At 36.1% G+C, this 27,955-nt stretch overlaps 1 protein-coding gene across 6 annotated transcripts in view; it reads right to left on the bottom strand.

Moving 5' to 3' along the window:
* PPHLN1 (periphilin 1) overlaps window positions 1-27,955 on the bottom strand; it is a 150,281-nt gene that overhangs the window by 73,584 nt on the left and 48,742 nt on the right. For all 6 annotated transcript variants that reach the window (XM_007454870.1, XM_007454871.1, XM_007454868.1 and 3 more), the window contains one exon: window positions 9,278-9,489. In XM_007454870.1, the coding sequence (XP_007454932.1) occupies window positions 9,278-9,489 (212 nt within the window). The remainder of the gene's footprint in view (window positions 1-9,277; window positions 9,490-27,955) is intronic.

Raw genomic sequence — 27,955 nt, 5'->3', positions numbered from 1 at the left:
AAGATTGGGTCCAACAACAATGATGTATGAAGATGAGGCTAACCAAGGACAGCATGAGCAGAAAGAAATGAGAAAAGGATCCTATGATAAGACACCAAAAGTTAAAGACGGGGATCACACGTCTTACTGATCACTATAAGCATCTAATCTAATCTCCTCCATAAAGTCAATATTCAAAGGATTAAAGAATGACACCAAAAAAATCAAGAGTGAAAGATGAATCACCACTAGAAATCAAAAAGGACACCTGGGAAAGTTTTCATGGTATATCATATCAGTTCCCTGAGCATAGGACAGCTACCTGCAAGTAGTCATTCTGACTTGTTCGCAACAGCTAGCCTGTTACTAAATCTTGCTAATTCTTTTTATGCGAACTCTCTCATATATGGATTTTCCTTATAAACAAATCCACAGCTACTTGATCTCCTAATTATCCCATACTTAGAATCTTGTAACTATTTTGTTAGTTTCCTTACCTGCAAACTCTTAATGATGCAGATGGAATCTGCTTTCTAAATAGCCTAAATAAACTAGAAGGGGCTCTCAGCTATATTTCCAATACGTTTTCTTATCATTTATTCCAAATTAGTCTATTATAGATCCCAAATTGCCAATTTTATCTTTTTTTCTGAGAAAATAATACATTTTCTGAATCACTTTGGCACTGTCAGCACCTTGCATTAAAAAAAAATTCAAGAAATATCACACAAATATTGCCATCCTACTTTTACAAGAATGCTGAAGAAGCAGTATCCTTATCTAATTGTTCACTGATGTCATCAGAAAGTTTTGTTCCTCCTGAGCAGCTGATGTGTTTTTATCTAAGTTTCACTATGAACCCTATTTATTGCTCATTTCCTCTTTGTTTTAGGCAAATCCTTAGCTCACTTATAGTAATTGCTGAAATCCTTATCATAGGCACCTATTTCATAAACTACTAACTTTATTCTTTTATTTTCACACCCTTATTTCCCTTTTATATAAAATTCTTCACCCGTTTACTTAATCCTGTTTTATTAAGTGTTTATTTTTGTTAACCTGCCTCAAATTCTTTGTAGATGAAGAGATCAGGACAACGATATTTTTTTATAGGAGTGTCCGGGGCTTGGGCCTGGCTCACACTAGCTGTTGAGAATGAACTGTCTGTATGTCTTCCAAACTCTTAAGTTCAGTGACTCCACACTGGTAGCCTGAAATCAGCCACGGTAAAAGTATTCACTTCACGAATATTGGCAAATGTCACAATCAGGTGTTTTTTCCCTGAAGAGTCAGTTTACTAACATACAACTGGTGCTGTGTTGATTGACTTTGATTCCAAATTTCAGAAACACTAGGAATGACTGCATTTAACTACAGATTCCCATCCATGTTACCTTCAACAGACCTGGGCTATTTAATAATATCCTGAAAGACAGTAAAACCAGCTGAATCCAGCTCAGATTGCAAAATCATAAACAAGTAAGTGGTTGTTTTAGTCCACTAAATTTTAGAGTATTTTTTTTAACATAAGAGGTAATAGAAACAACCCATTGTGCTTAAACTCTTCATCCGAGTTTCCAATGATCTGCTTATATTAAAACTGAAGGTCTTTCTTCTTGTCCTCTACTACTGCAGCTTAATGATTCATACACAAGTTCTTAATATTTTACCATTTGCTTTTCATGCCTTTGTACGTTTCTGTCATCCTACATCTTCCTACCTTTCTCTTTCTTCTTTGTTGGTTATTGTTCCTTAAATATGAATGTTCCTCCTATCCTCAATCCTTTTTGTTTTGTTATTCTTCTGTGGCTCCAACCAATACTATGAAGACAAATGTCTCTCAAATCCACTTCTTTCACTCACACTTCTATATTTCTAATTGACAGAATGCTACTCCTTGGCTACTTAGCCATTACCTCAAATTCATCTCACATGTGATCTTAATAAACAGAAACTAACTCCTACTGGAGAGCAGGGCAAGAGGCTCAACACATTCCTGCCTTTGCTGTGACTTGCTAAAGAAAATTAGTTCTAAAGTAGGATGAAGGAAAGAAACCAGGAAAGAAAAATTCTAAAGTTGGTAACATGGAAATCAAAATCCAAGTCAATGTACTAGTGAGTGAAAGAATAAATGGTGAGGAAGACAATGAACAAGAATTTCAAATACTGGTTCCATAGACTACGTATAAAATGCTTCCCACGCCGGTGAAATGAAAGCCAGAGAAGCAGCTTCATGTTACAATAAACATTTAAAAGTTCTCTAAGAATTTAACAATATTTGCTGTCTCTTTGAATATAATAGCTGTAAGTCTGATATGATCTTTCAGAAATATACTTTCTTGCTGATGTGTTTTCCTGATGAAAGCAGCGATGAACTTAACCAGACTCACCCAATCCTATCAAGTATTATTAATTATTGATAACCCATATAGGAGCAAAATACACTGCTAGGAAAAATAATTAAAACCATCCCTAGAGGGACTTCCCTGGAGGTCCAGTGGTTAAGATTTCACCTTCCAATGCAGGGGGTGCAGGTTTGATTCCTGGTTGGGGAGCTAAGTTCCCACATGCCTCGTGGCCAAAAAACATAAAACAGAAGCAATATTGTAACAAATTCAGTAAAGACTTTAAAAAAATGGTCCACATCAAAAACAAAAAATCTTAAAAAAAAAAAAAGAAAACCATCACTGGAGATAATAAAATTAAGGGCTACATCTTGCAAACTATTAAATTCTTGGTACATTGCCTGATGTATTAGAGAAAACCAGATACTTCTGAACGCTTATCAATAAACAAACTTAACAGCGCAGGTAGTAGATTCATCTCTCCTTTATAGCTGAAGCATTAAAGGGGAAATTAAGATATGAACAAATGAAGATGGGGTGGCTATAAGGATGCTGAGGAAATGATTCATTTTTCTGGATCATGGATGAAGACATGCAAATTTGGGGCTCTTGGTTAGGAAGAACATGATTTCTCAGAGATCTACTGGTTCATTCAAGAAGGTATGAAACAGGGAATTCTCTGGAGGTCCAGTGGTTAGGACTCCGCACTTCTGTTGCAGAAGGCACGGGTTCATCCCTGGTCAGGGCACTAAGATCCCGCATGCTACGCGGTGCAGCCAAGAAAAAAAAAAAAAAAAAAACACAAATGAACTTATTTACAAAACAGAATTACACAGACATAGAAAACAAATTTATGGTTACCAAAGTAGAGAGAGGGGAGAGGGATAAATTAGGAGTTTGGGATTAACATATACACACTACTAGATATAAAATAGGTAAACAACAAGGCCCTACTGTATAGCACAGGGAACTATATTTAATATCCTGTAATAATCTATAATGGGAAAGAATCTGAAAAAGAACCACTTTGTTGTACACCTGAAACTAACACAACATTGTAAATCAACTATACTTCAATAAGAAAAGAGAGCAAAATTTTTTAGAAAAGAAAAAGTTAGCAACATTTTACTTTAAAAATCTAGAGTCATTCTATCCAATAAATATGTAATGTGAGCCATATACGTAACTTAAAAGTTTCTAAAAAACTTTTAAAAAAGTAAAAAGAAACAGGTAAAATTAATTTTAATAATAAATTTTATTAACCCAAATATTAAAAATTTTGTCATTTCAACATATAATCAATATAAAAATCACTGCAATATTTCACTTTCTTAATTTTGTACTTTGTAATTCAGGGTGTATTTTACACTTATAAAAAAAAAAAAAAAAAAAAAAAAAGAAGGTATGAAACAGAAAAATGGAGGGGACACAAGAAAAATGACCCTTGTGGTAAAGACACCAAAAAAACAACCAGACACAGGGGTAGAAAAAGCTCTCTCTGTACCACCTCTGCTTCCCACAAATAAACTTTTGGAGGTAAGAGATCCAACAAGTTGAAATAAAGGCATATTAACTATGAATACATGGAAGTGCATTTCTGAAGAGAACTTTCCTTTAATACATCAGTTACAACCACATGGGCTCACTTTTTAAAATATAAGTAAAATATTACATCATCTGTACATATTATGAACATGTGCAACAGGGATGCTATAAATGCCTACACATATGAAAATGCCATTAATTGATTACTGTTTCAGAACCTCCATCACTCAGGTGCCAGAAAAGCTATAGCTGTACTCCTGGGATTCACCCAGAAAACTCACAGCCAAAGCTCTTTGTGATATAATAAATAGATTCTCACACAAAAGGATACATTGTAGAATCTAATTCAATAGCACATTTACAGCCTGGATCAGTTAACAGTCCAAGATTAAATTCCTCATGAAACAGCTCATCCCAATAATCCTTCTCCACTTTCATCCTTCCACCAACTTCTGCCCACTCGTCAGATATCACCTAAAATGCCTATTCCCATGTAATGATTTGTCTCCTTCTCTGAATCATAAACTCAGAGGGCAAAGACTAGATCTGCCTTGCTTGGCAAACCATTTATATGAAATATATTTTTGTTGAATGATTTTATGAGTACTGAACATAAATACAATGACTTTCAAACCAAGAAACACTATAATATTTAGCTGCTAAGAAAACAGGTTCTTACTGCATAATAAACATGATCTGATGGTAAAGCCTTATTTCCATATTCCCATTATCACTTACACCTGCACAGAAAAGCCTTCTTTCTAAAGGCAGAATTAAACCTCTAAATCTTACTGGAATTTCAGCTATGATCCAAAAATTCATGTGGACTTCCAAATTCATTCACAGGCAACAGGTATTAAGACATGTGTCTTTTCCTATTATACTTAAGTTCAATAATAGAGTCTATCTTCCAAATACACTCTTCTCAAAATAGTATTTTTAATTCTTGTACATTTTCAGTTATTGTAGAAGATATGCTTTAGAAAAGTATTAAACACTGATGAATAAGTCTTTCTTAAAAGTATCTTTCATTCTTAATAGCGGCTGCTGATATTGAGAAAATAAGGGGAGGCTGGGCCCAAAGTCAGAACTATAGAAAATCAGATACAGACCAACAAAAACAATAAACTTACAAATCTTCCATAGTAATGACATTTTAAAAATGTCATATACCTAATTTATATATGAGCATCACTGGTAAATCTGACATTAATCTGCAGCAAATGTTTAGAATGAATTAACAAAGAGTTTGTAAATACCTAACATAATCATCCCTAGGAGCCACAACAGATTTACAAAACTAAGCAAGGCAATCTTTATGTCATTGTTTCCATAGTGGAAATGCTTTGTAATCCTCAAGCGGAAAAGAAAACAAGATGGGGAATCACAACTGGTTGAATAACAGCAAACACTGCAGATAAATGGTTGTGGTCCACAGAGAGAGGTGCCTAGAAGTTTCTATATTGTGCCTTATGCTACTCAACAGAATTTTTTTTTTAACACCTTTATTGGAGTATAATTGCTTTACAATGGTGTGTTAGTTTCTGCTTTATAACACAACATAATTATTAATGATTAATACAAAACACATAAAGCATACTTCATTTGTAAATAAAACAAAGCTCTTTTATCTGCTGCTAAATACATAGGATCACTAAAGAGATTTTAAGACCTTTATGGAAGAGAATTATAAGCCAAAGTTAACTACATGAAATATATCATTCCCAGATATTTTTTTAATGCATTAACTACAAACAAATAATTGCAGCTGAAAAAAGTACAGGCTGCAGGGCTTTTTGTTTCATAGTAATATATGTGAAAATGGCCTAGGTTTCAGTTGCCTGCAGTTTCAGTAAGGACCAGTAATACAATATGGTTGACAAAATAAAAGTTCACTTCTGGCATCATGACTTAAAAGGAAAAGAAAGAAAATTAGGAAAGCAAAAGGTCTGAAAACCATGTCAAATGAAAGGAACAGCTGAAGGAACTAAATATATTTAAACTTGGGGGAAAAAAATCGAAAAGATTATGATGGTACTTTTCAAATACACAAACCGTTCCAACAAAAAAAGAAATATCTTTATGGCTCTAAGATAAATAACTAGTATTAAGTAGACATTACAGGAAAAGATTTTAACTGTTTTTAAAAATGAGCTATACAAAAATGGAAAGACTGTACTGTGATACAGTAAACATCACAGGAAGTACTTTAACAAAAAGTCTCCCATACCCATATGGGAGACTAAATATAGTGATCATTATTAATGCTATTATCCTAAACAGAAGGTAAATAGCAAACGTATAAGATAGGAAAACAGTGAGATTCATTTGAGAGAAGGTAGGGAAAAAGGAAATAAATATCTAAGAGATAGTTGACAAATGGGGAGATGTTTCATTAGATTAATTAGAATAAAATAAACTTCAAGTAAAAATACACAAGGTATACATAAGAAAACAATTTAAACTATAACAGTATCTTAATAATCTGTTAATAAACAGATTAAGAAGGACAACCTACACTGTTAGCATGTAAATATGAACAACAATAAGGAATGAAAAATAGTATTGTAGTCACCGTTATGAACAGGTTAGTCCACTTAAGTTATAGGCAGAAAATTCTTAAACGTAAAACACAAGGTGTAAACAGTTTGATTTAGGAAGATAATTAGTCTGTGTCAGTACAAAGTTCCATAGGATTTAACCCAAAAGGCTACGCAGAAAAAATTTAATTAAATAACATGTGTGTGCGTGTGTGTAAGCACAAAATGGGAACTAAGCAGCTGAGATGAAAAAGTAATAATCATTCTGTGGCTTATAATTAAGCACAGATATATTAAATGCACAGAACAATTGTGAAGAATTAGTCCTAAAATAATTACCATGGACAAACTACTAGTGATTATTAAAATAAATAAAATTATTCTGAAAAGTATGAACAAGAAGCAAAAAATTAAAAGTTAAAAAAGAATTAACAAAACGAGGGCATAAGGAATAAGAAAATTATTTTTTACCTGTTACAGAAACATTTAAAATCTTTGTCAAAATTTCAATTTACATTGGAAAACTAAATTAACCCATCATTGTTAATTAGCCCAGTTTAAGTGACTGATAATTGAAGGATGATATTTCTCAGTCCTTTTTTGAAGAAAAGCAAGGTGCCATCAACATTTCTGAGATTTGGATTTAAAGCAAAAACCATTATCACAAATATGTAAAATAACAATCACTTCTTCCTTTTATTGTTTAAAGCAAGACTTTTACTGTTAACTTTTTGGAAGATTATCTCATGTAACCATCCTAAAAACTATTTAATGAAAGGAGTACAGAAAAACATTTCAACAGTTCAGCCCAAACAGCTAAGGAATCAACCAAAGTAACCCATAAAGAGAGTTTTCCCAGAACAAACTTCTTTTTCTTGATTAAAGAACTTTACTTTCAAAGCTAAATGACTTAAAATAAACATGAAGGCATTAACAAAGTCATACACTCTATTTCATTCAGTTCACACCAGATTTTAGTCTCCCAACTTTCTCTGTTATCTTTCCATCACTGCAAGATATTAAAGGTATTAGACCTCAGAGGATGGGGAAAGCATATCGCAGACACTAAGACAGGAGCATCACCATGTGACTCTACATTTCATCTTGAGATTTTAGAGTTTTGGCCACTGACTACCAGGCCAAAGGCAGACAGAAGATGCCTCCCCAGGAATCTGTTTTAGAGGAGAAATGTAAAAAATAAGGCTAATTCAACAGTAACTTAAATAACTTAATAGATTCACTCTAAGCTGTAAAGAAGGATCTCAAGCTTCCATTTTACTCATGTTTTGTTAAAAAGGCTTCAAAATCAGTTTCCAAAGACACTTTCTTCCTCTTAACCAAGTTATTAATAGATTTGGATTTAAGTCACACACATCTAAAAAAATATGGTCTTAGAAGGTATATCTAGCTAATTTGGGATATTTAGGTCTGTGCATGTGAGCATAAATTAGACTTAGAGGCTATTTATCCACTTGAAGGGTGAGGGGAGAAAAAGGAAGTAAAGCATAGGAGAAAATACCAAACTTTTAACACTGAACTCCACAGTAAAACTTTCAGTTACCTGGAACTATTCCAAGAATATTTTAAACAGTCAGGCATGTGTAAGTGACTATGTTTGTTTTAAATCCTTCAAATGGCATTCTTACACATATATCCAAAAATACGTTTTTTGGAAACCCCACTCTACCTAGCTCTGGAAACAGTAGACAAGTGATAAATGCTTGTTAAATACAGGAATCCAGCAACAGCTACAATGGAGACAATCTAATGATCTGAAGTGATCTTCCATCACTCTGAACATGCAGGAGGCAAAGACTGTTGAACTAAAAACCTTATTATTTGAAAAAAACAGTTAAAAGGAAGGAAGCTAAAAAGGAAAGAAAAATTATTGGCTTATAATTCCTTCTACCTAGAAGATACTTCTCCACCTGTAGAAGTCTGAACTAAAAGGTAAGCCCAAAGGTCATTTCCTCCATGGCGTGTTCTTCCATCCCAGAGTGAGAGTCTCTTACCCTGACCGGCTAATGTCATGTTAACTCATTTACAACATAATGAGCCTTACATCAAAGTTATACTTTACATGTTATATTTACATAATGATAAAATTGTTATCAGTTGGGGAAAAATACACATATATATTCTAGTTCCTTGGTGACAGGGACATCGTTCTAACACAGTGCCCTGGATACAGAAGGCATGAGGAAGTGTTTTGTGAATGAGCTCAACTGCAGGTAGTAGAGTCTAGAATGACAACACAGGAAAGTGTTACCTAGAAAAGTTGCTTCATTTATTTATGCCAACACATACTGAGCAACTGGGCCAGGACGACATGCACTGAATGCCATGCATGGCCAGGCACTCCAAACTTAAAAAAAAAAAAAAAAAAAAAAAATTGGAGGTTGGGAAAGAATGAACCTAAGGTAGGTTTTAGCTCTAAATTCTATAAGGCTATACCTTATATTTAGGGGGATCCACTAATATTTTTCATGAAAAATATATATAGACTTCCCCTAGTGACAGAAGATTAAAGAGGCGGAATCAGCTCAGGAATTAGCAGAAAATACAGGAGGTGTGTGACTTTCCAACATGATTACAACCTCTTCCACGCTGAAGAACTAGAAGTGAAATGTCATACAGACTGCAATTTGAAATGGTTTCAAAATGTGTGTGTGTGCGTGTGTGTATGTATGTGTATGACATTCATTATACTATTCTTTCAACTTTTCTGCAAGTTTGAAATTTTTCAAATAAAGAGTTAAAAATAATATCTTATAACACATATAAGGCAATCTGACTCAATACATTCTTATCAGTGGAGGTTGCAAAAAAAAAAAAAAAAAAAAAAGGAGAACTCTTAAAAATACATACTTCTATGTTGAGACTGATGGAAAGGGTAAGTTTTGCTTCTTTCTGGGGAGTAACTTCTACTGCTGACACTGGAGCCAGATCTGCTGTGTGGAGAATCCTTTCGGCCTACAGGTGATTCTCTGAAAAAAGAAGTGTCTCTTTTATGAGGAGACCGGTCTCTCACATAATGGGAAGAGTAGAAACTTTTTCTTCTAAAGCCATCTCTCATGTCCCTTTGAAGAAAAAATAAAATAAGTTAATTATATCCTATACTTTATATATACAAGCACAAATGGCAAAAGCTCTGGTTACAAACCACTGTTTGTGTTGTAATTTATGTTCCCTTTTTCTACCACCACCTAACTTCTGAAATCAGTCAACAAAATGAAACTTTATCAGTGAATTATGTCATTTTTCCAGTTTGGGGTAGAACCAGGTGGTTAAGTGCAAAAGTTATTTTATTTTAAGCAAGCACAAAAATTTTTTAATGTGAAGAAGTCATATAGTCTCTACTTCTGCTTGCTACTAACAACATACCACAAAGCTACCATACTCTCAAAGACACCTAGAGAATGCCAAAGATTTCCCCAATGAGACAGTTCATGGTCTACTACCCTCTTCTAAGTACCATGGTTTTCAACTAGTGTGATTCTCTGCTGCCCCCCGTGATAATTTGGCAACATCTACAGACACTTTTCTTGTTACAACTGGAGAGGAGGGAATGCCCCTAGTGGTTAGGGGCAGGATGCTCCTAAAATGCTACAATGCCCAGGACAACACCCACACATATACACAGTAAAAACCTATGCAACCCAAAGTGTTAACAATGCCAAGGCTGAGAAACCCTGGTATATACCTATAAAATCCTTGCTCTCTGAATTTACAACAGATTGTTGCCAATCTCTAAATACCAAATTTTTATATCACCTTTACTTTTATAAATTAAATTTCCTTATTAAGCAATATCATCAACTCAAAGCCGAAAGTAAGCCCAAATAATAAAGACTTATAAAGCAAAACTATCTTTATAACAGTAAAGCAAATTAAAATTATTAAATACAACTATGAAGACACAAGCCTCAGACTTCCCTGGTGGCACAGTGGTTAAGAATCCACCTACCAATGCAGGGCACACAGGTTCAAGCCCTGGTCTGGGAAGATCCCACATGCCACGGAGCAACTAAGCCCGTGCGCCACAACTACTGAGCCTGTGCTCTAGGGCCCGCGAGCCGCAACTACTGAGCCCATGTGCCACAACTACTGAAGCCCGTGTGCCTAGAGCCTGTGCTCCACAACGAGAGAAACCACCGCAATGAGAAGCCCACTCACCGCAACGAAAAGCAGCCCCCACTCACCACAACTAGAGAAAGCCCGCGCAGCAATAAAGACTCAACACAGTCAAAAATAAACAGATAAATTAATTAATTTTTTTAAAAAGACACAAGCCTCTATTTAAAAGAACACTTGGAGTCAAACAGGCTTTAATTGAAGATTTAGCAAATGTACCTCCATACTAAAATTAGAGACCATTATCTTCAGACAGAAGAATGGTAAAAAGACGAGCCAACTGTATGAAATTTCAACTGCTCAGAAAATAATTTCAGCATATTGACTGGTAGTCCACAATATATAAGTAGGTTGTTGTCATTAACTGATTAATATCCAAACTATATGCTCTTTCCAGATATAATTTTCTCTGTGCAAAAGTAGAAAACAGTTAAAACTCATTTATGATAAATAAACTCAGACAAAATACTAATACTGAAATAAAGCATTAAAGAAATTCCAATATATTCAAGTTCAATCACTAAAGCTATAGGAATCATATGAATATCACTGAGAGCTGAAGTAAGTAGCTATATACATATTACACGGATTTTAGGAAATGTACCAGGCACTGGGGACCCAATGGTGAACCACATGCATGCAGTCCCTGCCGTTACGGAACTCTCAGGCTAGTGGGAGAGGCTGATATTAAACATACAGACAAAACATGTAGCCAATGGTGTGTGCAGGGAGACTAGGAGTCTACTTAATCCAAGCAAGAGACAGTGGTAACTTAGATAAGGCGGGAGCAGGGGAAGGGTCACAAATTCAACATGCACAGGAGTGCAGTTTTGTAGACTCAACGAGACAAGGTAAATGTTTGACTAATGAGTGTGAGAGATGGTGGATGACAAGATGACACCCAGAATTCTGGCACAATGGATTACTGAAATAAGAAAAATAGATCTGAGAAATAGGGACAGGGTGGGAGATCCACATTTAGACTTGATAGTGCTATATTTGAGATGCTCATGTAATATCTTGGTAAGCAACAACAGATACTGGTGATAATATCAGAAGAGATTTTTGGCTATAACTATAAATTTGTCTGTAAACAGGCAGTATTTAAAAGTCTTGGGTATAGATGAAAACAAAGGATAAAAAGTGCAGAAGGCCCAGAATCTAGGGCTAGAAAACTGCCACACTGAGAAGGAAATGGGCTGTCCGAGAAGAATGAAATAGAGCGGCCACAGAAACATGAGGCACAGGTGAGTAAGTTATCAGGGAAGGCAATGAAAGAGTGCCCCAAGAAGGAGAATAAAGGCTTCATACAGTGAAAGTAAATGAGCTCTTCCTGATAACTTACTCAGGAAATGGAGAAGAACAGGCCCACATTCAGAGGAAAGACTGCCTATTTTCTTTGGAGGGAATGGAAAGATGAAATGCTGAACTACAGTTTCCTAATCCTGACACCAGATGGCAGTAAAATCACAACAGCACAAGTTCAGAGCTATCAGAGTGGCTTGGGGTGGCTAGATACACATGGGGGAAGTGCATGTCCGATATCAACATCTCAGAGCAGAGCGTCTCTCCTTCACATCAACATCTCCTACTGACCACCAGATTAAACAAAAACATCACCATAGGCATCAACTACCATAAGTATATGGTACTACTTTGATAAAGTGGTAATATTAGCCAAGTCATTTATTCATGTGTGTATGTATACATATTTTTTCATATCTATATATCTATGTCCCAATATATGAAAGGCACTACGAGAAATTACTCTGGCTCTGAAGAAGCTTAATATCTAATTGGGGGGATGGGGAGTAAATGTTCCAAAAGGCTGGTACTGTAATTTAGAAGAGATATATATACATATTAATAGATGAAAAATTGACCAAGGAGTCTTTAAGCAAAGGTGAAATTTAGATCAATATTGTCTAAGACAAATATAATCAAGGCACAGATGATGCAGTCATATTTCAAAAGTAAAGAGAAACAGGTGAAATTAATTTTAGCAATATTTTACTTAACCCAATATATCTAAAATATTAGCAACAGGTAATCAATATTAAAAAATTTAGTGAGATAGTTTATATTCTCCCTTTCATCTTACAGCTTGAAAGTCCAGTGTGTATTTTACACTTACACAATATCTCAGTCTGAACTGGCCACATTTTAAGTGCTCAACAGGCACATTCAGCTAGTGGCTCCCATATGAACTGCACAGATTTAGATGGTGGGAAAAGCATTCCAAGCTTCAAGAAAAAGCAGAGAAGGATTAAAGGATATTATGCAAACAAGAAGAGAAGTAGTCAGAACAGTGAAAACTTAAAAAAGCAGTAACTAAAAAACAAAGGAAGCAATTTTTGAAAAGGGAAAAGGTAGTTAATATCAAATACTGCAGAGGCTGGAACAGAGCTTCGTATTTAAAACCTAAGAGTCACATGACCAGTGAGTGGGCTGTCCAGTAAAACTTTGGAAACCAAATCAGACTATAAGAAATTATGACCTATCTACTAACGGAGTTAAACTATTACTTTTCTTCTAAAAAAAAGTTTGGCAGAGGGAAGAAGGAAGAGAACTGGGACAATACTCTGAGGAAAGGGGCTTACTTGGTCATATTTGGAAGTTGGGGGGGAAAGGCTAATTTCCTATAGATGGAGAAACTGATAATCCAAGACACAAAAATGGTAACTGAAAAAGGAGCCAAAAATCACCAGGAAAAAATGGGACAAAGGAACTAAGTAGAAGAGAATAGCACTGAAGGCAAGAAGAGAAGAACACAAAAAGGATAAAGAGGAAAATTTTCATTTCAAGAAGAAAAAATATGAGAAATCTCTCTTCAGAAGTCCTTTACCTCAGTAACATAATTCTAGAAGTCATTAATAGAAGGTAAAGAAAGTAAGGACATGAACAGACGCTTAAGGCAGAGTGGAAAGTATCTGTCCTTTGGGGGAAAGTATTCATTTGAGCAGTGTTCCTCAAAATGCAGGTCCCCAGACCTTCATCAGCATTACCTTGGGAAGGTGATAGAAATTCAAATTCAGGGCATCAAACCACACCTACTGAATCAGAATCTCTGGGAGTGAGACCAAGGATTCCGGGCTTTAACAAGGCTCTCCAGGTGATTCTGATGCACAGGAAACTTTGAGAAGGACTGAACTAGACAAACTCACTAACGTCTAAGAGCTGTGTACCTATAAATATGGTATCTTTAAGTCAAAAACAGAAACTCAGGGCTAATGACAGAGGCAGAACATTTTCCAGGGATGATGATTGTAGGGTTTGACCATGCCAGTGGAGAGCTAAAGAGTTGAAAACACAAGAAAGAACTGGTGTTAATTAAAAGCATCATCAAATCAGGACAGGGAGGGATGGAGGAGAAGACTATATGCCAGAAACTATAATAATCCAGGAACAAGAAATGGGGTCCTGGAAATTCATCAAAGAGTACAAAGATGAGGACAGGTGGTACAAATGGAGAAGTTCAGAGACGACACTGGAACTGTGGCTTGGAGGAGGTAAAAAGGAGCAAGAAGTATGCCCAGAACTCATCTCAAGAATCAAGGAATTAGGAGGCAAGTGAGTTGGGAGGTAAGTGGTTTCAACCCTTGGAAGTTAGGCTCCTGTTGCGGAAAATGGATGGAAAGAACAAAAGAAAATATATCCACTCTACTTTGATACTAAAAGACCAAGTCTTTGCCCTCATTGGGCAATGGAGAAGACATATAAATACAACATTTCAGATTGACAGGCAGTTTAAAGAAAAGTAGATGTGAGGGAGGTTATTTTTGTTGGGATGATCAGGAAGAACATCTCTGAGAAGGTAATATCTGAGCAGAGATATAACAGAGGGGATGGAACCCAACAAAGAATGAGGCAGTAGAGAGATCTGATGTACGTTTACAATGATCACTCTAACTGTTCTGTGAAGGCATCATATGTTGGTGCCAAGGACACAATGATGAGTCAGAGAGCTTTCTTGGCGTTTATAGAATTATACAGCACCTACACTTCAAATATAATACTAGCCCTATGTATAGGACTTAACAGAAGCATAAGTAGTAGAGGAAGGAAAGAGACTGTTAAAGCCCTCTGTGAACTAGCCTCCTAAGTACTAAAAGCCCCTCCCAAAGTAACTACTGACTCCATGACCTTGAACAAGTTACTTAACCTCCTTATGTCTTAATTTCATCATCTACAAGGTGGGGATAATAACAGTACCTACTTACAGCTGCAAGGAGTAAATGAGATATTATATGTAAAGCACTTAGAACAGGGCCTGGTACACAGCACTCAATAGATGTTAGCTAATTCTATTGACAGTACTACCCCACTCTGATTTCCATCAAATCAGTATAAAGGCTTATTCAAGAAATTAGCTAAGCGTGCCAATACAACCGCTTGATAGCTTTGTCATTCAGAAAAACTATGAAATCGTACATGCTTGTAAGAGTTTAAAACCTACTCAAAATAATAAAACCTCCAGAACAAGACTTCCACTTGACTTCCCAAGCAATTTGCTTTACAGAAGATGAACTGTGGATAATTCAATGTAGAGAATGGCAGTTATGGAGTTCTGTACACAGACGAAACACATATAAAGTGAAAAGTAGGCAGAATGGCCATTCGCTAGACTAAGGGTCAACAAACATTTGCTTAAAGGTCCAACTACAAATATTTTAGGTTTTGTGGGCTATATGGTCTCCATCACAACTCCTCAACACTCCACTCTAACACAACAGCAGCCACAGATGATATGTAAACCAATGTGTGTGGCTGTGTTCCAATAAAACTTTATTTACAAAAATAGACAGCTGGTCAGATTTGGCCCATGGGTTATAATTTGCTGATCCCAATGTCAAGTATGTACTTCCTGAAGGTTTCCAAACACAATTTATTGAAGAATAAAAAGTTTACCTATAGCTTCCTTTTTCTCACAGAACACAAAGTATGGGGATTGTTTTCACCCTACCCCTTGCGAGTATCTCAAGATTTTTATGCTTTAGAGGTTTAATTGTATTTTGGAGAGCAAATTAATTACATAATGATAGAAATATGTTTTGGCTGATTCATATTTTCTACCAGAGACCTGACTTTATATGTTTATAATGTAATTGTAAATATACAAATTTAATATTTATTTACTTATAATATAAAAAAGCCTTTCTCAAAATATGTTCCACAAAATACTAATCCACAACAACTGTGGGAAACACTGAGTTTAATAAAATTAAACACCTTTATTTACAGTGACACTTCTCAGAGCATTCTCTGCAGGAAGACACAGACCCAAAAATTAGTTCATCTGCTCATGTATGGCCTTTGATCTTAATTTACTTCCTAACTCCTTTAAGCACAGCACCTTTGCAATGAATATGGTATCTATGACTATAGTTTTAAGCTTTAGTCTTTTCATTATCCGTTATCTTATTTTTAACCTTCCCCCAAACACATGGATCCTCAAGTTATAAAATATTTTACCTAACTTTGAGACAATGTGGGGAAGAGGGTGATAGATTCTCTTTCCTTTAACACATACCATGACAAATTCAGGCTGACTAAAAAGCTAAATGTTTGGAAGGAAGGGACAGGGGAAAAAGACCTGTCTCTCTGTCTGTCTCTCTCCCTGTCTCTGCCTCCGCCTCTCTCTCTCCCTCTCTCTCCCTCTCCCTCTCTCTCTCTCTCTCTATATATATATATGTATATATATATATTTAAAAGATACTAAATAATTATAAGTCTACAGGAAGAAACCACTGTGTATCAAAATACCAAGTTTAAACTACATACAAAAAAAGAGCCTAAAGTTGAAAATTTAATTAGATTTAAAGCAAATTTCCAATTAAGAGGGAAAATTCCAACATCTGATGGCAATCTTAAATGTTAGTCTTTAATAATTTAATGAATGTTGACAAACCTTTGAACAAGATGAAAACACCAATAAAAAATAGATGAAGGATATGAAGATAAATCAATGAAAGACAAATGTATCATCTCACTAAATATTTAATATAACTCGTTATTTTAATTTTTTCCTATCAAATAGGCAAATGATCCCATCCAATAGTGAAAACTAGGGTGGGATATATAAGCCTCATCATGAATAATACACAATTTGGGTTGGACTGGAAATTGTTAGGGATTTACTGGTCCTAAAAATATTACTCTAGTCCCTAAAACAGAGTTAGACTTCAAGGTCCACACTGTCAGAATGCCTTTCTTATCTTTAAATAACAAGTTCCCTTTCTCTCTTCCTCTATTTATATTCTGTACAAATCTCACTTTTTCTAGGCTCAATCTAAAGTTACAAAATGCTACACAATACTTTGAATTCCTTCTTTTTCTTGGCATAACACCTGGTTAATTTAGTTTGCACTTGGTTTCAAATGTCAACCAGAAGAGTTGCTTTGAGAGAAAAAAGTCAGTTATCAAAACAATCCAGTAATCCATAAATAAGATGGGTGTCTTAATATATATCACTGGTGCACGTGATATTAGTTTTATGACACAACTGAGTTTTAATTTTCTTAAATTTTTGTCTTCCACTATAATTTATGACAGACTTAGGTAAAAATGGATATACTACAAGGGCTTAGCTGTTTTGTTCTTTCTTTCTTTAAATTAAGATAATATGGCAAGGACAAATTGAGCAACCTTGTATCTTTTACCTTATACCTAAACAAAACCCTTTCATTTACTTCTATTTCTTTGGCATAAAATGTAATGTGAGAGTGCAATGAGTTTTTAAAGCATGTAATTCAACAGAAAGTCAACAGTGCTTTCATCTGTAAACTTATTCCTAGTAAAATCAAGGAATTTTTTCCCTTTCTTTTCAGATGATTTCTATAATGTGATTGTAGTACTTTGTAATGTAAGTTTTAAATTTTTATTTTTATTTAATTAGAAATTAGTTGTTAAGCTTTTTTTTCTTTCATTTCATTGATAGATGGTTCCTATTTATCAAGTGGAAGACCAAATATTTCACAATTACTTAGTAAATCAGTTTGACTATTATGAAAAACTTATGTAACTAAATATTTTTTGATGTCAATATTCTCTTAAGTTCCCTATTTTAGACTTTAAAAATTGATCTTCCACTACTCAAAGCCACCTCCCTCCAACACCAACCTTCCAATCCAAAAAGAAATCTGGATAGCTAATATTCTCCACAGTAATTACGTAGCTGTAATTATACTTCAAAGAGGAAAAGCAACCTCTAGAAACAGTTTCCTGATGCTTAATGTACTCAAGTGAGGAGTACAACTATTATTACTGCTCTGAGAATCTGATACTCTAAATGCAAAAAAACCCTACTTATCCAAATTATGAATATGAAAAACAGTCAAAATATATGCAAGGATAAAAAAGGATTCTATTAAGTGAGGCTCCTTAGTATATTGATGGTTCTCAAGTGACAGTGATTTTGCTCCAAGCAGGACATGTGGCAATATCTGAAGACATGACATTTTTTACTGTCACAACAGGGGGATACTACTAGCATCTAGTGGGTAAAGGTCAGCGGTGCTGCTAAACAACCTACAATAAACAGGACAGACCCCCCCAATAAAAAACTGCCCAGCTCAAAATGCCAACAGTGTCCAAGTTCAGAAATCCTGAGACAGACACACGTGCATGCACCCACGCGGGCACACACACACACACACACACACACACACACACACACACACACTCAAATTTAATCTATCAGTTTAAGAAATAAGAAGAAACATTCTAAAGCTTTCTTGGAACCACTTAACAATTCTAAAATGTTACTTTATAACATACCTAACATCAAGTATTAAAATTCCTTCAGCTCTTCTAAACATTCAAATTATATGTTACATTTTCAAGTAAAGTATTTTCTACTCTATTTTCAATCTTTAATTTATACACAGTCCAACAGTTAAGAGCACAGACTCTGGAACAAGTCTGCCAGGGTTCGAATCCTGGCTTCATCATTTGGTTACCATGGGAGAGGTGTGACAGTTACTTAACTTCTCTGTGCCTGTTTCGTCATCTATAAAATGGGAATGATGGATTAAGAGGAATAATGCCTACATAATTCATAATAAGTATTCATACTTATTAACTCAAATTTAAAAAAAAAACACTGAAAATACCAAGTGTTGACAAGGATGTGAAACAACTGAAATTCACATGTGTTGCGGATGGGAATATAAATGGGTGCAAAGCTGCTAGCTCTCAGTCCACAAATCACCACAGGACTAACAAATGCACATCATCATCAGTGACGAATCGCACTGCATTTTTCAAAGGCTTTTGGATTAATCACGGTGCATCTGTTACTCAGTTCATACACAGACAACAAAGCATGTAGTTTTGTTGCCTTCTTGTTCCCAGTGATAAACCCACGTGATATTTTATAAAAATGGATAATTGAAAGAGAATTAGTCAACAAAGACAAAAGTGCTGCCAAGAAACAAAGAAGTGACAATGGTAGGAGTGGAATTCAAATTGAATGCAAATGGAGTTACCGAAGAAACATGTGACCATGGTAATGTTGACAATGTTGCCTTCAAGATATACAGCCTCAGGAAATTGGTGAAGGCAAGCTTATTGAAGGCAAACAACTAAAGGGACTGTGACAAAAAAGGATGAAGATGTCCGAGAGGAAGTGAGGCTAACAAAAAAATTCACATTAAAGGAACTCTCAGAGAAATTTCATGACAATGAAAATGCAAAGGATAAAATGTCGGAAACTGATCCAAACTCAGAATAGAGTACGTATGACCATTCACCAAGGCATAAAAAAGATGCTTGCTTCGAGAAGACAAACACTGTTCAAACTACTCTTGATAAGTTTTTTTACGAGAAATAAAACTCAAACTCTCAATGTTTCTAATGTTATAAATTACAGTGTATTAAATGAATATTAGTTTTACCATTTATTTTACTTCCCTATACATTTCTATTGAAAGAGTTTAATGTATTGACAAAAAGTTTTGTAAGTCACAACGACTGTAATTATTCTCATTGACTATTAAGATGGCTTTATGTCAGAATAATGATCACCTTTGGAGAGGAAGAAGAAAATAACTGAATAGGAGCATGAAGAAGCTTCTGGGATGCAAGTAATGTTCTATTTCTTAACCTGGATGTGGTTACACTTACGGTTAACACTGAGCTATACACCTTGATTTGTGTACTTTATGTATGTTATATGCTCTAATAAGTGTCTATGAAAAAGAAAGCTATTGGGACTTCCCTGGTGGCGCAGTGGTTAAGAATCCATCTGCCAGTGCAGGGGACACAGGTTCGATCCCTGGTCCGGGAAGATCCCACATGCCGCAGAGCCAACAAGCCTGTGCACCACAACTACTGAGCCTGCACTCTAGTGCCCGCAAGCCACAACTACTGAAGCCCATGCACTCTAGGGCCAGTGCTCCACAAGAGAAGCCACTGCTATGAGAAGCCCAAGCACTGCAACGAAGAGTAGCCCCCGATCGCTGCAACTAGAGAAAGCCTGTGCGCAGCAACGAAGACCCAATGCAGCAAAAAAAAAGAAAGGTGTTTATTTTCCTCTAAAAATGTGATATATAAAAATTTAGCTCCTTATCACTTAAAATGATGTGAAGGGATTTTTTAAAGAAAGCAAAAAGGGGCTTCCCTGGTGGCGCAGTGGTTGACAGTCCGCCTGCCGATGCAGGGGACACAGGTTCATGCCCTGGTCCGGGAAGATCCCACATGCAGCAGAGCAGTTACGTCCGTGAGCCATGGCCGCTAAGCCTGCACGTCCAGAGCCTGTGCTCTGCAACGGGGGAGGCCACAACAGTGAGAGGCCCGCGAACCGCCAAAAATAAAAACAAAAAATAAGAAAGCAAACAGAACTTTCATCTTTGAGAAAAGAATTTTCATTTTTAATATTTATTTTAAGGGAAAACAAATTGTAAGACCAACTACCATCTAAAAATCATTATTATATTTTAAAGATTTATGATCATCTTATCTTTGATAAAGGAGGCAGGAATGTACAGTGGAGAAAGGACAGCCTCTTCAATAAGTGGTGCTGGGAAAACTGGACAGGCACATGTAAAAGTATGAGATTAGATCACTCCCTAACACCATACACAAAAATAAGCTCAAAATGGATTAAAGACCTAAATGTAAGGCCAGAAACTATCAAACTCTTAGAGGAAAACACAGGCAGGACACTCTATGACATAAATCACAGCAAGGTCCTTTTTGAACCACCTCCTAGAGAAATGGAAATAAAAACAAAAATAAACAAATGGGACCTAATGAAACTTCAAAGCCTTTGCACAGCAAAGGAAACCATAAACAAGACCAAAAGACAACCCTCAGAATGGGAGAAAATATCTGCAAATGAATCAACTGACAAAGGATTAATCTCCAAAATTTTTAAGCAGCTCATGCAGCTTAATAACAAAAAAAAACAAACAACCCAATCCAAAAATGGGCAGAAGACCTAAATCGACATTTCTCCAAAGAAGATATACAGACTGCCAACAAACACATGAAAGAATGCTCAACATCACTAATCATTAGAGAAATGCAAAAAAACTACAATGAGATATCATCTCACACCAGTCAGAATGGCCATCATCAAAAAATCTAGAAACAATAAATGCTGGAGAGGGTGTGGAGAAAAGGGAACACTCTTGCACTGCTGGTGGGAATGTGAATTGGTTCAGCCACTATGGAGAACAGTATGGAGGTTCCTTAAAAAACTACAAATAGAACTACCATATGACCCAGCAATCCCACTACTAGGTATATACCCTGAGGAAACCAGAATTCAGAAAGAGTCATGTACCAAAATGTTCATTGCAGCTCTATTTACAATAGCCCGGAGATGGAAACAACCTAAGTGTCCATCATCGGATGAATGGATAAAGAAGATGTGGCACATATATACAATGGAATATTACTCAGCCATAAAAAGAAACGAAATTGAACTATTTGTAATGAGGTGGATAGACCTAGAGTCTGTCATACAGAGTGAAGTAAGTCAGAAAGAGAGAGACAAATACCGTATGCTAACACATATATATGGAATTTAAGGAAAAAAATGCCATGAAGAACCTAGGGGTGAAACAGGAATAAAGACACAGACTTACTAGAGAATGGACTTGAGGATATGGGGAGGGGGAAGGGTAAACTGTGACAAAGCGAGAGAGAGGCATGGACATATATGCATTGCCAAACGTAAGGTAGATAGCTAGTGGGAAGCAGCCACATAGCACAGGGAGATCAGCTCGGTGCTTTGTGACCACCTGGAGGGGTGGGATAGGGAGGGTGGGAGGGAGGGAGATGCAAGAGGGAAGAGATATGGGAACATATGTATATATATAACTGACTCATTTTGTTGTGAAGCTGAAACTAACATACCATTGTAAAGCAATTATACTCCAATAAAGATGTTAAAAAAAATTAAAATCATTATTATATTTTAAAGATTTATTTCAAACACCCAAACAGCATAGCATTACTTGCCAAACCCAAGAGAAGGCAGCCTTGTCAACTTCAACTACAAACATGGTGTCAGGTAATCTTCCCAGAGGATCACCAAGAAATCAGTAAAACATGATTAGCTTCCTCTACCTCAGGATATTCTCTCTGCAAAGGCAAACCTTATAATATGTCTTGACCAAGAAATAATCCAACTTATATTTTGTTGCTATTTATTTTTCCATTATTCAGTAAAATGCTATACCTTAACAAAGCAATTCTTAACCTTCAACATTATTTCCAAATATGATTCTCTTCACCTGACCTGCAGAATAGTGCACAGATTCGAAGACAATCTTTTATAGATAAAACATTTAAAAAAAATAATCCTTTATAACAAAATATAAAATTTAAAGATTTTTTTTGTCTTCCATAGTTTTTCTTAAATATTTGGTGCCTGCTACTGTACGTATGCAGCTAAATGTTATCAAATGACTAATGAATAAGTAAACACAAAATAATTTTTTTTTCTTCTTTTGTTTTTGCGGTACGCGGGCCTCTCACTGTTGTGGCCTCTCCAGTTGTGAAGCTGCGGACGCGCAGGCTCAACGGCCACGCCTCACGAGCCTAGCCGCTCCGCAGCATGTGGGATCTTCCCGGACCAGGGCACGAACCCATGTCCCCTGCATCGGCAGGCGGACTCTCAACCACTGCGCCACCAGGGAAGCCCACAAAATAATTATTAACAGAAAAATGTTAAGTCTTCCATTGCCCTTGCTTTAACAGCTTGAATTTCTGTAAACTCACTCATGGTTTTACTCTGTACCATATATTTAATAGATATTTTCTACTAATAAAATCTTTGACATACCATTTTTTAAATATTTCTGTTTCATAGAGTTTGACCTAAAGATACCATTACTTCAAGGCTCACCTCGATTTTTGCTACTTCAATAAAATACCACTACTACATTTAAGAAATACTTCTATGTCCAAAAATGGGGAACTAAATAATTCTAACTTGACTGCTGAAAAAAATCTAGATAAAGTGAGCAAAAGATTTCTTTTTTAGTAATCTGCTAAGAGCCATCAGAGAGCTAAAAACGTAGTAAAGAACTATGGATCCAAAGTACAAGAGAAGTAGGAAGCCCAGATTGCTGAGCCTGTCTTTTTTGGGCTGCTTTTGCTTTTATATATCTGCCAATTTCAGAAGCAGTAGTTGAGAGGATGAAAAGCTGAGAAATAATTCTGATGGCTTCACAGAATTAGGATATAAAGATCTTCCTAAGGGTTACACAATGAGCAGGGGGAACTGGAAGTAGACTAGCCTGGCTTCATATGACCTAATTTCCCTTAGGTTGACCCTGAACTGCTAATGACTAACCCTCTATTTGAAATACTTAGAGATTTCTGTCTTCTTGATCACTAATTAAGATTCCTTAAAATTATTTCAGATGTAAAAATCCCATTTTAACAAGAAAATCTAAGTATTTAAAATCAAGTAAGTAAAATAAATTTAAGTTAAACATTCTTAAACACAGAACTGTCTCCTGAAGAATGGTACAAATTAAAGCAAACCCACATATATGACTGTCATTTAGTACTTAAAATGCAAAACATAAAATCTCTATAGTTTATCATTAGTTTGTCCAAAAAAAGTTAAAAGAATCGATTGAATAAGTATCACAGCTTTATTCATACTTTTTTCTTTTAAAGTGCGTTAGTCCCAACACTCATGATTAGCTATAAAATTCAATTAATATCAACTAGTATAATTTTCTTTGTGCAAGTATCATCCTGATTTTAAGAAAGAATTTTGTTTAAAGATGCCCCTGAAGCGTGCTAAACACAGCAACATGATACTGGGAACTTGAGCACATTTTAATTGTCATTCCATAATTCACAGGGTATAACTCTGCACTGCAAGTAAGACGAAGTTCCATTTACTGCACAAAGAAAACTTACATCAAAAGCCTTCAAACTCTAAAGTTTCTAGCTATGTTGAAAACGAGGATATCAACATATATAATGAATCCAGTCAAAAAAGAGAAGAAATATAAGTACAACTAGAATGCTTACTATGAGGCCTCCCCCCAAAAACTATGTATTTAACAGAACTGATAATTTTTATTATCAAAAAAGTATATAACTTGAGAGCTAGGACAGCATCTTTGGCTGTGTCACAAACATTTCAACCATAATGCTGGACATATATATAGGGGGCAAAGTCACCTAGAGAATGGAAGATGGGAAGAACTAACATGCTATAAGGCACTGTTTCTCAAAATGTGAACCTGGGACGATCCACACTATAACTACCTTGAATGCTGGTTTCAAAAGCAGACTTATAAAGTTCAGGATTCTCACCTGTTAATATACACCCCCAAACTAATTCCACCCCTCACACCAAGCCAGACAAATTGTGATCAACCTCTCAGTTTCAGCAGATGTATGTTTACTGGTTAAGAGTAAAAATCAGGCAAAGATACAATGGGAGGGAACAAGGGGGAGAAAGAAAGCATTTTACTTCTTATTCAGGACCTCATCTTTCCTTCCCACATTCAACACTCAGAAATACTTCACACAATATACTGGCTATTTCATTTCTTGTCAACAAGAACTTCAAAAAGGAATTAAATTTTCAGGAATCATTTAGAGAAAGGAGCTTGGTAACTAGTAGAGCAGGGTTAAGAATAAGTTAAGTGCAGACCTCAAATATCTGTTTTTAAATGTGGAACAAGAGAACGAGGGGTACTGTTACTTAAGCTAAGGGCTTTCCCACATTACTTTTTATTCTATACTACCACCAAATCAAGTAACTGTCTTATACCAGAGTTGAGATGAGAAGTTTGGGGACCCAGTGCAGAGTTCTTTCCACAAAGCCACATCTTTACAGTTAAAAGTAATCTGGGAATGAGATATGGGCTGAGATCTCCCAGCTAGAATATAGAACTTTTCTGTGTTATTCACAATTTGATCACTGACACCTAAAACAGTGCCTAACGTTATTAAGGAAAAACGTTCCTAACATGCTATAACAAAAATACCAAAAAATGTAATGTTGAGTCATTACACAAAAGAAGTCTACCTAACCACCAAGAAACAGGCTAGGGCAGGCCTTCCAAGGTGAGAGACTCTGCTCCATGCATCATCCAAGAACCCTGGCTGACCACTCTGCTATTTCAACATGTGGCTTCCAAGGTCACATGCCTGCTGCCATTGCATTCCAGGGTCCACCCTGCAACATGGAAAAAGGTAAATGCGTGTGAAAGAATATGTGTAGAAACAGAACTCCTACTCACATTATTCTGGAGATGAATAGTTACAAGGCCACACCTAGCTGGAAGGCAGGCTGGGAAAAGTAGTCTACCTACATGCCTAAGATGTGTGAAGAAGAGGTTGAAGTCTTTTCAAGAATGATGAAATAAAAAGTTTTCAATGAAAAGTCTGGGATTCCCAAGTGAAAATGTGTCTAATAGGCAGTTGGATGTGGAAATGTTGAGCTCAGAAAACAAGCCAAGGCCAGAGATGCAGATTTGTCTGCCATCAGCAACAGACAGTACAGGTCAGAGATTCTCAAACTTCAGTCCTCAGACCCTCTGCATCACAATCATCCAGGGGGCCTGTGAAAAATACAGATGATTCAGATTCTAAGGCTCCATTTACTGAATCAGAATCTCTTGAGATGAAGACTGGCAATCTTCATTTTTAATGAGCTCCTAAGCAATTCTTATGAACACAAGTTTTAGAAACATAAGCAAAGGGAATAACTGCTGTCAAAAATAAAGATTCAAGATGAAGTTAGCACAAATGAGAGAAGGTGCCAAGAAGTCACTGTTAACATGATCCCGCAGTTTCTGGACTGTTGTCGAGCCATACTACCTATTAGATCAACGGTTCTCAAGTCTAGCTTCACATTAGAACATCTGATGAGCTTTTAAAAAATACTGATGCACAGGTTCCACCCAAGACCAATTACATCAGATCACCAAGTGTGAGGACCAGGAATTAGGGAGTATTTTTTTTTTTAAAAAAAGCTTTACACCTAATTCAGAGTACAGCCAGAATTGAGAAACACCATTATGAGACAGCTGCTTTTACATGCTCTTCATTTCAGAGTCCCAGATTATTGCCCTACTCCAGAGATCACAAACCCTTGTTTTAAATTAGTTGTGAACACTGAAAAATCAAGAGATCTAACATTTTTTAAAAATCTGGATTTCTGACTTCTTTTGAAACAGGCCACAGTGGCCTTATATTATTAAACAGCAAAGATCAGCTGGTACCAGGTAGCAGCTGCTCCAATCTGACCCTTGGCATTCGTTTACCTTCCCTAACTGGCCACTGTAGGCACATGAGTTACTGCCATTGATAGACAGGGGCATTATTACCACAGATAAACAAACATGTTAACTACTCACCTGTTAAGTATTACAAGTACTTTATGCTTAATAACTGTATTTGTTTCACTCACGTAACAAAAATATAGTAATCTGAGTCAATCTTGTAATGTTTTCATATCAGCTTCTTCATTAAACCAATCCCTCCAACTTCCTTTAACTGAAACCTGGCAATGGAAAACAAATACTATCTCCCCTCAAACTCCTGAGTAGTAAGTGCACACTGATGACTTTACCTCAAGCTCCTGAGGTATATGGGGCACAGGATTATGTTCTAAATCCTCCATCCTCCAAGAAAAAGGAGAAAGAGCCCGACAACTCCTTATTTAAATTAATGCCATCCCACTGTAACCCCACATTGCCTATATTACCAACCTACTGGGAATTTTCCCACATTCCCTAAAGCCTTTAACTCAATGACAAAGTCTGCACTGTAACATATCCTACCCACATCATGAGTGACTTTCAGAATTCATGTGGATCATCTGTGCAGCACGGTAGCAATTCCTTGACCACCTCCTACCTCTTCACAATACTTAGGCACTCCCTGAAATCCAAAACCTTGCCACTTATTACTCTGAGGTGCTCTTCATCAGAATCCAATACTGTCTTATCCTTCAGTTTTCTCACTCCTACAGTAACTCCACCTACACCTCATGGATACCTTAAGTTTCCTATATTTCCTAGCAATCCATGAACCCCATTCTTATTGTGCTTCCAGTCTAAATTACAGTGTTTGAAATACTTTATGAAAACCACTAACTTTCCCTCCTGGCAATTCTGATACATCGTCTAAGGCAACCCACAGCCTGAGTTAATTCCAAAATCTGTGATTTTTTCATGGATACAGTTGGGTTGCCATATCCTATAGAGAAATTACACAAGCCTACAGATTGGTCCCCCTTTGGATACATGGTCTCTGACTTCCACTGTGCCTTCAACTCCACTAGTAATATTTTTATTTATCATTAGTGAGCTCAATCTCCCATTCATGCCACCAAGTATTCTATATGTTAATTCTCCCCACGTCCTTTAACCTAGCACCAAACTTTTCACTCTCAATGAGTTACCTCACATACTGAAAAATACAGCCATCTTTAGGCATGAACTACCTCAACTGCCAGCCCACACCCCTCTCCCCCAATTTGCCTTCATCTGCCCACCCCTAATTTTGTCCTTCCTTTCTTGATATATGACTCTCTCCTCCCCACCATTAAAAGTTAGACCTTCTTAAACTGGAAGATTGGGATTATCATATACACACTACTATATTAAAACAGATAACTAGTAAGAACCTACTGTATAGCACAGGGAACTCCACTCAAACTCTGTAATGACCTATAATGGAAAAGAATCTAAAAGAGTGGATATATGTATATGTATAACTGATTCACTTTGCTGTACAGCAGAAGCTAACACAACATTGTAAATCAACTATACTCGAATAAAAGTTAGTTAAAATAAAAAAACTATCTGTCAGGATGCCACACCACAGCTACCTAAAAAAAAAAAGTTAGCCCTTCTATCAATGGTGTTCATCCTCGTCCTCATTCACCTGCTTCATCAGTTATCCCTTTTCTGTCTTATATCT

The sequence above is a fragment of the Lipotes vexillifer genome, unplaced genomic scaffold (assembly GCF_000442215.2).
Source record: "Lipotes vexillifer unplaced genomic scaffold, Lipotes_vexillifer_v1.1 scaffold707, whole genome shotgun sequence".
In the NCBI taxonomy this organism is placed as follows: domain Eukaryota; kingdom Metazoa; phylum Chordata; class Mammalia; order Artiodactyla; family Lipotidae; genus Lipotes; species Lipotes vexillifer.
The sequence above is the reverse complement of the archived record's forward strand: the minus strand, read 5'-3'. Positions and strand labels throughout refer to the sequence as shown.